At 41.2% G+C, this 10,357-nt stretch overlaps 1 protein-coding gene across 1 annotated transcript in view; it reads left to right on the top strand.

Annotated features, from left to right (window-relative positions):
• Positions 1 to 1,778: 1,778 nt before the first annotated feature.
• dpp6a (dipeptidyl-peptidase 6a) overlaps positions 1,779 to 10,357 on the top strand; it is a 350,581-nt gene continuing 342,002 nt past the window's right edge. Inside the window, exons 1-2 of the mRNA XM_033638754.2 lie at positions 1,779 to 1,910; positions 1,995 to 2,062. Of these exons, the coding sequence (XP_033494645.1) occupies positions 2,006 to 2,062 (57 nt within the window). The 5' untranslated portion in view covers positions 1,779 to 1,910; positions 1,995 to 2,005. The remainder of the gene's footprint in view (positions 1,911 to 1,994; positions 2,063 to 10,357) is intronic.

Below are 10,357 nucleotides of genomic sequence, written 5' to 3'. Positions count from 1 at the left end.
TCCATAGACTCCCATGTTAAAATGCCCAGAAAACGCAGAGATAAACACATTTACACCCTGGTTCAAAAAACTGTTTTGGTCTTTGTGTCTACTTTTTCCGTCTCTGACAACAGTACAGGGGGTAAATTTTTATATAACACGCTGTCTGCTTGGTTTCACCACAGTCTACAGCCACTTTTACACTGCCTGTTCAAGTTGGGAATATCGCATCGTTAGATTCTGCCTCACCTTTATCAGAGGAACAGTCGTGAAATGAGGAGGGCAGAGTTGTTTCGCCTTTAAGTCTGCAGCGAAGGTCATAACAGCGTCAAATCAAAGTCTGTGTAAAAGGGACAGCCAGCAGGATGGGTCCACGGATGGGATGGTTGTGGCGTTTACACGATGTGTAATGTGTGCGAACCACCACTGTGGAAGATTTAAAAAGCAGTTAGCAGCTAACTCAAAGAAGGAGAGCAAAATGTATGCAAATTGGGATGACAGTGAGATCTGGTAGCTCCTTCCCTTCCCGAGCAGAGGATGAGATCAGCCGCCATATAACAGGGATGATAAATGATTATCATTGCCATTGTTATTGTTCAGAAGGTGCCACCAATGCGTACATGAGAGTCTGACTCTGTGGTGTTAAACATCACGTCTGACCAAGTACTGTATGGTTTTGACACTTTTCTAGCTTGTTAAAAAAGGACATACAGTAAAAAAAAAAAAAAAAATCTCTCAAATTTTAGGGGTGCTGGGATTCAATTTAGAGGTGCTTCAGCGCCCCCAAAAATGGGCTAGAAACGCCTATGCCACACTGTACCATTGTACCACCTTGTGCCCTATATTGGTACAGTGTTACAATATTAAGTTTCCCATCAACAATTTATGGAAACAATACGGCCTCATTTACACTGCAAGTGATGTGTTCGCGTAGCGCTCGCGAATGGTCGCTGTTTACTCGCGTTTTCATTTCGGCGGGCATGTTACAGGTTACCAGCAAAGCTAGCTGGTAGAATATGCTCAGAATGTATCGGATGTTCCCTAGCTGAAATAGAAACACAATACAGTGTTTGACATTGATTGCTTAACCACAGTAGTTGAGCAACTGGGGTACGGCAACACAACTTGGACAAACCACATGCTGAACTTCATAATAATAGAACCAGTAGTGATAACTGTAGCGATTCATTAAGTTGTCATGATGATTACATTTGCTTATGAATATTTAGGATAGCAGTGTGTGGTTGCCTGTTGCAGCATAGCAGTTTTATTCGTATTTATATTTTTTCTCAGTAAATTTCTCAAAATATATACTGCCTTGATTTGACTGTAAAGTGGGAAAATTGTAGAGACTCATAAAAATACAGTATTTTACTTGGTTGTTTTTGATAAACACTTCTTCACAGTCTAGCATTATATTTTACCTCATGATGCATGATTACAGTGTACCTTGCAGTCCCTACTGCTGTTTTTTTGCTCTGGAGTGGGCGAGCAGTGTTGACAAGCTCCTTCCTCAACCCCATGTAGTCAGGCTGTCAGATGCGGTGCGCTTGCGCAATTGCTGCGCACACACACACACACACACACACACACACACGCGCACAGCTCCGTCAGTGTGAGCAGGTTAGTGTTCATTTTATCATCCTGGAAGTGCGTATATACAAATGAGTAATTGTCCTAAAATACAGTGAGTGGAGTTTAATCTGCCAGTTTCTGTCAGCTGATTTGGAGGGAAACTTCTCATCGGATTTACATTTGACTTCGTGACTGATCAGCAGCACTTTGCTCGCAACAACAAACAGGAGGTGTCGTGAAATTCTCTGACTGCAACTGGGAGAGCATTAAACAGTTTTACGCATCTCTGAATATCAAACACGCACTTTGCAAGCAGATAAGGAAGATCCACAGCGAGGGCGACTCCAGCGCACCAGGTAAACCAAACAATCACCAGCTTTACGTGCTCTTGAATGTAACTTTGTCTGTAAAACTGCATGACTGTATTTGTCTTTTCGCAGAAGTTTTCGCCATGAACCAAACGGCAGGAGCCACGAATGCGTATCGCAGGTGCTCCAAGGCTGGAAAGGTAAGAGACTTATTGGGAGAAGTTGTGATTTATTCTACTCCTGCTTGTCTCGAGCGCACAGACATGGATAGTGCAGCTCCTGAGGCAGCATGGCTGTGATGCTGGGTGCTTGCAAGCTTAGGGAAAGCTTTGGTAAGCGCTGTTCTCTGCTTGTTGGGTTATTGCGCGTCTGTGCGCTTTGGAGATGTTGTAAATTCCGTCCCGGGTACAATTTGTTGGCTGCAATAATCGGCTTAATGAAAGTGAAAGATGTTAGTTGGCAGTTTACAGGCACGTTGGAAGCTTGTGAACAAGACAAGCCAGTTTGTGTTGTCCACGCTGCAAAATTAATACTTATTTTTGCAAGTTTTTTTTCCTCAGGCAATAAAAAATGATGCAGAGAGCAGGTGCAATTGATGTAATTTCCCTCTCAAAGCTCTTGATCACTTACTTCACAGTCATCTGCTGTATGAGATCCAAGATGATGACAGTGTGCCACACCGGCACTGTTTTACTAAGCCTGTGACCCACATATAGGATGAATGCTGCTGCTGCTGCTGCTGTGTGGATGGATAGTCAACAGGGAGAAGAGGGGGCTGAGTGTGGGAGAGTGGAGGTGGGATGAAAGGGAGGTAGGGGGAGAAAAGCTGGGGAATGTAGGAGGAAAGAAAGTGAGTAGGGACTGTATGATAGAGTCTTTCCAGTGAAACCATTAGAGGAGAAACATGCTCTGCTGTATGTGTTTGTGTGTGTGTGCAGGGGCTGCTCTCATTCCCAACACATCTGGCTCTGTCAACATGCACGAACAGTGGAGATGATGAAGTATGAAAGCTTATTTATCACCAGCAGCTTTGACACATGGAATATCCACAGCAGATTTCCCACTGTTTACAAATATTGATTTTGGGGGGCTACAAATATTTGGAGTTGATGTGTGTATTGATTGGAGAAGGTATTCACTCATAAGAGGTGTTTACAATGATCTGGTAAATGAGTCCTGATGGGTGTGGACGGGAATTAACAACACACTGTTGCATTGCGTTGGTTAACACAGTCGGTCTAATTAGCACCGACAGTTTTTTCTATTTCTCTCTCAGTGTGAGGATGCAGGCCGTAATAGTTCACACCGAGAATCCAGAGACTTCACAGGAAAAACCATGCAGAGAGCCTGCAGAATGCATGACGGTTTGATCTTTTGTTAACACCAGTTTTTAAATGACAGTTAATGTAGGATAAATGCTAAAATATGTCAAGAATTGTGTCATAAATGGGGGGGAAAAGTTAAAGATATTGTATTCTTATAGCCAGAACTCTAATAGTTAAGGGTTTTATCCCATAATAAAGTGATTTCCAGCCAGCCGTAGCAGGCAACTTGTACCCCAGGGGCTACGTGGAAAAACTGTAGCTTCACAAAGTTAAAAAGTAAAAAATAAAATAAACAGAAAATAGAAATCGGGATTTGATTGGGAAAAAAAACACACAAAACGAGCCAGCTGTAATACCTAAGGATAAGGTGTTGTAATTGTGTGTGAAATCCAGGCCCCAGGAAGTGTGCCGGGCTTTGAAGCCAATTTTTGTAGTAACCAAACAGTAGAATTACAACTCAAGGGTTCGGCACACGATGCCATTGTGCCCAAAAATACTTTTTCTCATGGACTTACATTGGGATAGAGATGTCTGTAAATGAGTAGATAAATTTCTGTGAGTGTTAACAGTCCCCCATGAAATGACTCATTTCCCTAACAGAGCGCTAAGTAGAAGTAGCTGGCTCGGCTGGCAGACGTCTCTAGTGCACCTGCTCTATGGGCCCAGTGATTTGGAAGCAGCAGCGATCATCTGTTTAAATTCAAACCACAGAAGAAGAGCTTTATTGGCTTTATGTGCAACTGAGCAACTTTCATAGGAATGAACGGGGTTCTGCCCTCAATGCTGTACCCAGGTCTCTTAATACGTCCATGGTGATACTAGCTAGCAGCTCAGCAGAGAAGTGTAACAGCGAGCTAAAAGTAACGGCAAAATAATGAATTACAAGCCAGCGAGTGGAAAAATTGTGTAACAGTTACAGGAAAAGTTAAAGTCATGTATGAAAAGTTCAAATAGATAACTGTTGGATAAACAGTTAAGCAGTTAGCTAAAAGGGATGGGTAAATTGCTAAAGTAGTTAGCTAAAAGTAAGTATGCAGTAAAGGGCGTGGGGGTGGAGATAGTTTGGAAAATGTCATGAACTAATGGTTAAAATTGCTATTCAGTAATGCAATGGATAAATGGCTAAAATGAATCAACAGGTCAAACTGTAGAAAAGGTAAAAGTAATACACAGTTTAAATATACTAGTTAGCTAAAGGTAACAAAAGGCTAAAGTAGTAAGTTAAAAGCAACCAGGCAGAATATTGTGACAGTTGGCTAAAAGTCATCATAGTTCAAATAGTCAGATAAATGTGTTAGAGAAACAGTATAAGCAGTTAGCTTAAAGGGATGGGTAAAGTGCTAAGATAGTAAGCTAACTAGTTAAAAAGGGGGGTGGGGGTGGGGGTAGTTAAAATGGTTGGGTAAATGTCATTAATGAATGGTTGAAATAGCTATTTAGTTATGTAAAAATTACATTTAATAATGTAGTGATTCAACAGTTCAAATTGTTTGGTACAAGTAATACACGGTTTAAATAGGCTAGTTAGCTGAAAGCAATAAATGGCTAAAATGGTTAGCTAAGTAATCACAGTGAAGTAAAATGGTCAATAGTGCACATGTGCAGAGTGCAAATGATGGTTGAATAGATATAAAATGTTAGATGTAACAGGTTGCTTACATGCATGAGGTTAGTTGATTTGACAATACGGTGTATACAGTGTACTTGGATTATGTTTGACAGATAGTTTCATGTTTACAGTGCAGGGTTGCAGCGGTACACTGTGAAAGTGTATACGCTTTACATTTGCTTGTCTACAGTACTGGAAAAAATGCAGCTAGACTGAGAATCCCATCAGCCAAAAAAATTTTTTAGTGTCATTGTAACTGCTAATAATAATAATGATAATGATAATTCTGTATTAGTGTTTTCGAGGAAGGTTATTGTACCATGAAATTCTTATACCTTTGCAACCCTATTGCTTGGTGTCGTAGGGTTATAGGGTGACTCCACAGGAAGTATTCCTGAGACTAAAGACTGGTGTTAAGTGTTCATCAGAGTGACAGCTTGTGGAATGAAACTGTTTTTTTGTGTGTGGTTGTTTTGGCGTATAGTGTTCTGTAGCACCTACCAGAGAGGAGAAGTTGAACCAGGATGTAGAGGGTCTTCTCTGCAGTGATGTTACCTGCCTGTTTCCTGAGTCTGGTGGTGTATAAGTCCTGGATGGAGGGTAGGCTGGCACAGTTCTGACTGTCCGTTGTAGTTTGTTCCTGTTTGGTGGCCGATCCAAACCACACAGTGATGGCTGTACAGAGAATATCTCGGGTTATTGCAGTTTATAGAAAGATCAGCAGCTCCTGAGGCAGGCTGAACTTCCATGGGAAACCGGTTGAATGAAATAGATGAAAGGAATGGATAAGTGGTGGAGGCGTACATCTTCTGCCACTACGAATGTTGGTACTACAAATGAAAACTTGACCAAACTGACCTAAACAATTCAAGCGACAGTTGAAAAGAGTATTGTAATATTTGCTTTTGTATAATAAATGGTGTTAAATAGCACCCACTTTAAATTCAAGGGCTTCTTATGTTCACTTGACAGTGCTGTGAGAGTACAAAGATAGCAAACCTCTGCCATAACAGAATCCATAACTGTCTGAAATGTATTCGTAATCCACTGTTGCCGTTATTACATACTGCCCTTCGCTTCATATCTGCAGTGTAGTGCATATTCCACAGGGTGATATTGGTGTCCATCCTTTAATATTTGCAGGTGCTTTCACTCACTGCTTGTTCTAATTCTGGGGTGTTTCATCTCCTCTTACACATCAACTTTGAGAGAGAAAATAGATTCAGACTAAACACCTCTCCAGACACTTTTGTCTCCAGACAGCAGTGTCCGTTTCATTATCTGTCCCGCGGCCACTTTTAGCCCGCCGGCAGGATTGTCTACAATTTCAAACTGTTTGGGGTTTTGTTATTTGTGCCTGTTTAAAGCTTTGGTGCTGCGGAGAATTTCTCTTTGATGAGTTGCCTCTCTCCCTCTGTGGAGTTTCTATTTCCAGTCATGTTGACAGTCGGCCACAGAGACGTTTCATCGTGGATTAATGACACTCTGATTAGGTCTGCATGTGTTCTGCAGGCCTCCCAACAGGATAAGCCTCACATGGTCATGGTCATCAGCTTGTGACAAGCTCTGACAGGTTCGTAAACACCTGAAACGAGAGGGGAGCAAGTGTGCTGTGTCTTGAGATTATTTGAGGGTCCTTGAGAATTCCATGTAATGCAATTTCTGCAGGTTGCATGTCTTGTTTTTCATGACTGACCCCGAAACATTTAAAAAGAGACTTTAAAAGAAGCTATTGGCCGTGTAGCCAGCATTCCTGCACCCATGTTGTTGTTTGGTGTATTTTTGTCATTCCCAAAGCTAACTGGCTAAATGGAGAGCAGCTTAGAAGGTGTTTCAATCCAGAGAAGATGATCCGGTTATCTGCATCACCAACTGTATTTTTTTGTCCCGCTTATCACAGATCAGCAGCCTTTTTTTCAAGACTCAGAGAGAATTGAAGAGACAGTTTCTCCACTGACAGTAGCCTCTAAAGACCATCATGCAGTGCAGCAGCATCTCAGGGCTTTGTTGCGGCAATAAAGCCTCCCCTTCTGGTAGCTTTTTAGTAATTTTAACTGTCACACTGCTCCCATTGTGTTTCCTTTTCACATTATTACTCTATCTGCCTGCACAAATAAAGCTCTGAGAGGGAGTCCCATTTCTGGGGGTTGTCAGAAGGTCTTTTGGGAAAAGTAGGAAGTCATTAGCAGCAGTAGAGATGAGGCAGTTTGGAGGAGCCAAGGTACACATAAAAATAAACTATATCTCCAAATATCTTAACAAATTGATGATATTTAGAAGAACTGCAGTGACAAGTTGATTTGTTTTTAATAACAATACCAAACATTTTTTACTTTTAGCTTCTTCTGTGTGAAAACTAGCTTCTTCTCTCTTTTGTGTATGGTTGTGTGGGATATCTTTGGGTTTGATAAAACAAGACGTGGTCTTGGACTGCGGAGAAACTTGATGAACATTTTTTTCACTGTTTTCTGATATTTTATGGCGGAAATGATCAAGAATCAAGAACGCAGTCAATAGCTTATTCTATTATGAAAACAATCATTAGCTGTGATGCATTCAGCAGGCGACAGGTCCTTTTATGTTAAAATCTCCGCAACGTGTTGCCTCCCACAGTGAGATCAGATGATAAAGCAGTGTTTTGTCCTTGTAGTTGTTTTTCTTAGGATTATAGCCTATAAAAATTCATATTAAAGCTGCTGTAGGCAGTTTAATTTTGGCGTCATTGGACCAAAAATCCCATAATAACCTTTGAGCATATTGTTATTCAAGTGGTCCGAGAGAACAGATCTTCAGGGCTTTAGAAAGTCTAGCACATGACGGGAGACAACACGAGGCCTTTTCCAATACAGCAGCTTTTGATCATGTCAATCACTGCTCGTGAACTGGGATCAAACTGTTAAACTAGGCAGCGCTGTTCCAATATGCATCAAGATTCTGTAACTGCAATACCTTTTTCTTGCCCCAGATGTTTTCAGAAACATAATTTAGTATACTGTTCAACTGACCCGGCTGTCATGTTAGAAACAGTCGAGCCAAAATGAGGCACTTCCCACCGGTCAGGTCATAAACTTTCTTAATTAACAGCTAAACAGTACACTAAAATACATCTTTGAAAACATTAGAGATGGGAAATAGGCAATGCAGCGACAGAATCTTGACTCATATTTGATCAGTGCTTCCTAGTTTGACCGCAGTTAGGGAACAGTGGTTGACATGATTGACAGCTGTGTTTGAGGCCGCTTGGCTCTGATTGGTTGTTTTGTGCTTCTTGAAAATGCCATTAGGAGCACTAGGAGGAGGCAGAGGAGCATTGATTTTTTTTCCCCAGACATTATCTGCCTCATATACTGCTGTCAGGATATAGTGATAGTTTAAAAAAAATAAAATAAACTTTTGTCATATTTCCTTCTGTGCGGAGTTTGCATGTTCTCCCTGTGTCAGTGTGGGTTTTCTCTGGGTACTCCGGATTCCTCCCACAGTCCAAAGACGTGCAGGTTAATTGGTGACTCTAAATTGGCTGTAGGTGTGAATGTAAGTGTGAATGGTTGTCTGTCTCTATGTGTCAGCCTTGTGATAGTCTGGCGACCTGTCCAGGGTGTACCCTGCCTCTCGCCTAATGTCTAATGCCCCTAACAGGATAAGCTGTAATGGAAAATGAATGAATGAATGAATGAATGAATGAATACTAAAAAAGTTACCTTCTTTAGTTTTAAGCATGATCATATATCGAGCTCAAGAATCCAGCAAGTAGTAACACACATTGCAGTTTATACCCAGATTAGTGTTGTGGTGATGGTCACCTTGCAGGATAAAGAAATGTAAATAACATCATGCAACATCAAACCGTTTTGTTAATGTTTGTGCTTGTTAGTAAATTGAAAACAAGCACATTATACCTCACTGATGCACAATTACCTCTTCCTTTATGTTGTGTGTTAACTGACTGGTTTGAAAGATCAGAATGAGGAGGAGATTGTATGGCAGTTTTACTGTGCTAAAAGAGTGTCAGGACATGTAGTGACCACTAGAGGGCAGTGTGGTACTGCAGTACATGCACCTGTAAGGGCGTCTTGCTGTGCCTCACAATGTATTCATAATCCACTGCCTTAATCCTTTACTGTCTCTTCTTCGGTTGAGGGTTGATCAGCCGTTTATAACAGACTTTCTATGATAATATGCACTAGTTACATCATTTGTTCTGCACAGATTTGATATGTATTTTGGCTACATTTAATAAATGTAGGATTTTTGCAGCTCGCAGGAGTCCCTTTGCTCTGAGATCACGTCAGAGCTTAACTTAATTTTGACTCAGTAGTTTCTGCTGTGCCTTTTTCTTTTGTCTTGTCTCAGTCACAGCAGGCTAGTCTGATTATCTTAGCCCTCGAAAGCCCTGCAGCGCAGTGTGTGCACACTAAATCCCAATTAGCTTCCCCCAGTTTCAGAACCATTTGCAACTTTGCTAATCTCTGCATCTGCAAAGCCCAGAAAATCCACCAATTCTTCTGATTATAGTTTCATAATGAGAATATGAAAGTTTAATTTGTGTGACTCGGTTGAGAGAGAGGGAGAGGGAAAAAAAACAAAACTAAATTGACGATCCCCTGCAATGAATATGTATTAACTGCTATTGCCCAAATATAAATTGATCACTTGACTAAATCTGTCAGTTGACAGTATTGGACTTTTGTCCTGTCAAATAATTGGAAATTCCCTGAGGTTTATTTGTCTATCTCATTACTACAAGGATTTTTTGTGTGTGTGTTTTAAACTAAAACTCATTTGTTTCTGCAGTTATTGAGCTTCCATCAGAATACAAATGACCATGACACCCAGTTATTCAGAGTGCAGAAGTGCTAAACGGATAATTCAAGGAGCACAGGAGCTAAGCTGAGAGGTATGTGGATTGAGGGTAGACTTCTTAATTACCGTGGCTTTGTTGGCCAACAGCAGGGCAAACACCGGCACGAATGTGCCAAGTATTGATCCCTGCTCTCATTACACTGCGAGCCCATTGTAATGCACGGTTATCACTCCAACTCCCTCACTCGGGTCTATGGAAATCATCATTGATTTTTTTTCCTCTTTTTTTTTTTTGCACTCTTGGTAAAATGGCAGGAGTACGCCTCTCTCAATCATCTTTGCACTCTGAATTTGTGTACTTGAGGAACCTCTGCCGCTCATTAGGACCAGTAATCTTTTTCTCCTCGTGATGACAGTGGAGGTGGAGGCCCTGCCTTTGGTCAAACTGCTGTACAGTACAGCCTTTGCTCTCTATCTTTGCTTTTGAAGTTGCTCTTTCATGCTGGTGTCCAACACATAAAAGCTGCTGCCTGGTTGCAATGTGAGCAAAGCCGTCTTGACTCCGGGGGGAAAAAACCCCAAACACACCTCGTGCCTCTCTCTGTATTTGTATGTGAACTTGTTTAGAGTGTACACAATGAAATTACACTGGGAGCCACACCTGAGAGCTAACCCCTGTGAAATGAATAATGCAACACACAGAGAGAATAGATTTTCTCACTTTTAACACCAGTTGGAGAAGCATTTTTTTTTTCTTAAAT

Source organism: Epinephelus lanceolatus, chromosome 20, assembly GCF_041903045.1.
Source record: "Epinephelus lanceolatus isolate andai-2023 chromosome 20, ASM4190304v1, whole genome shotgun sequence".
Lineage (NCBI taxonomy): Eukaryota > Metazoa > Chordata > Actinopteri > Perciformes > Serranidae > Epinephelus > Epinephelus lanceolatus.
This window is presented reverse-complemented; position numbering and strand designations above follow the sequence as displayed.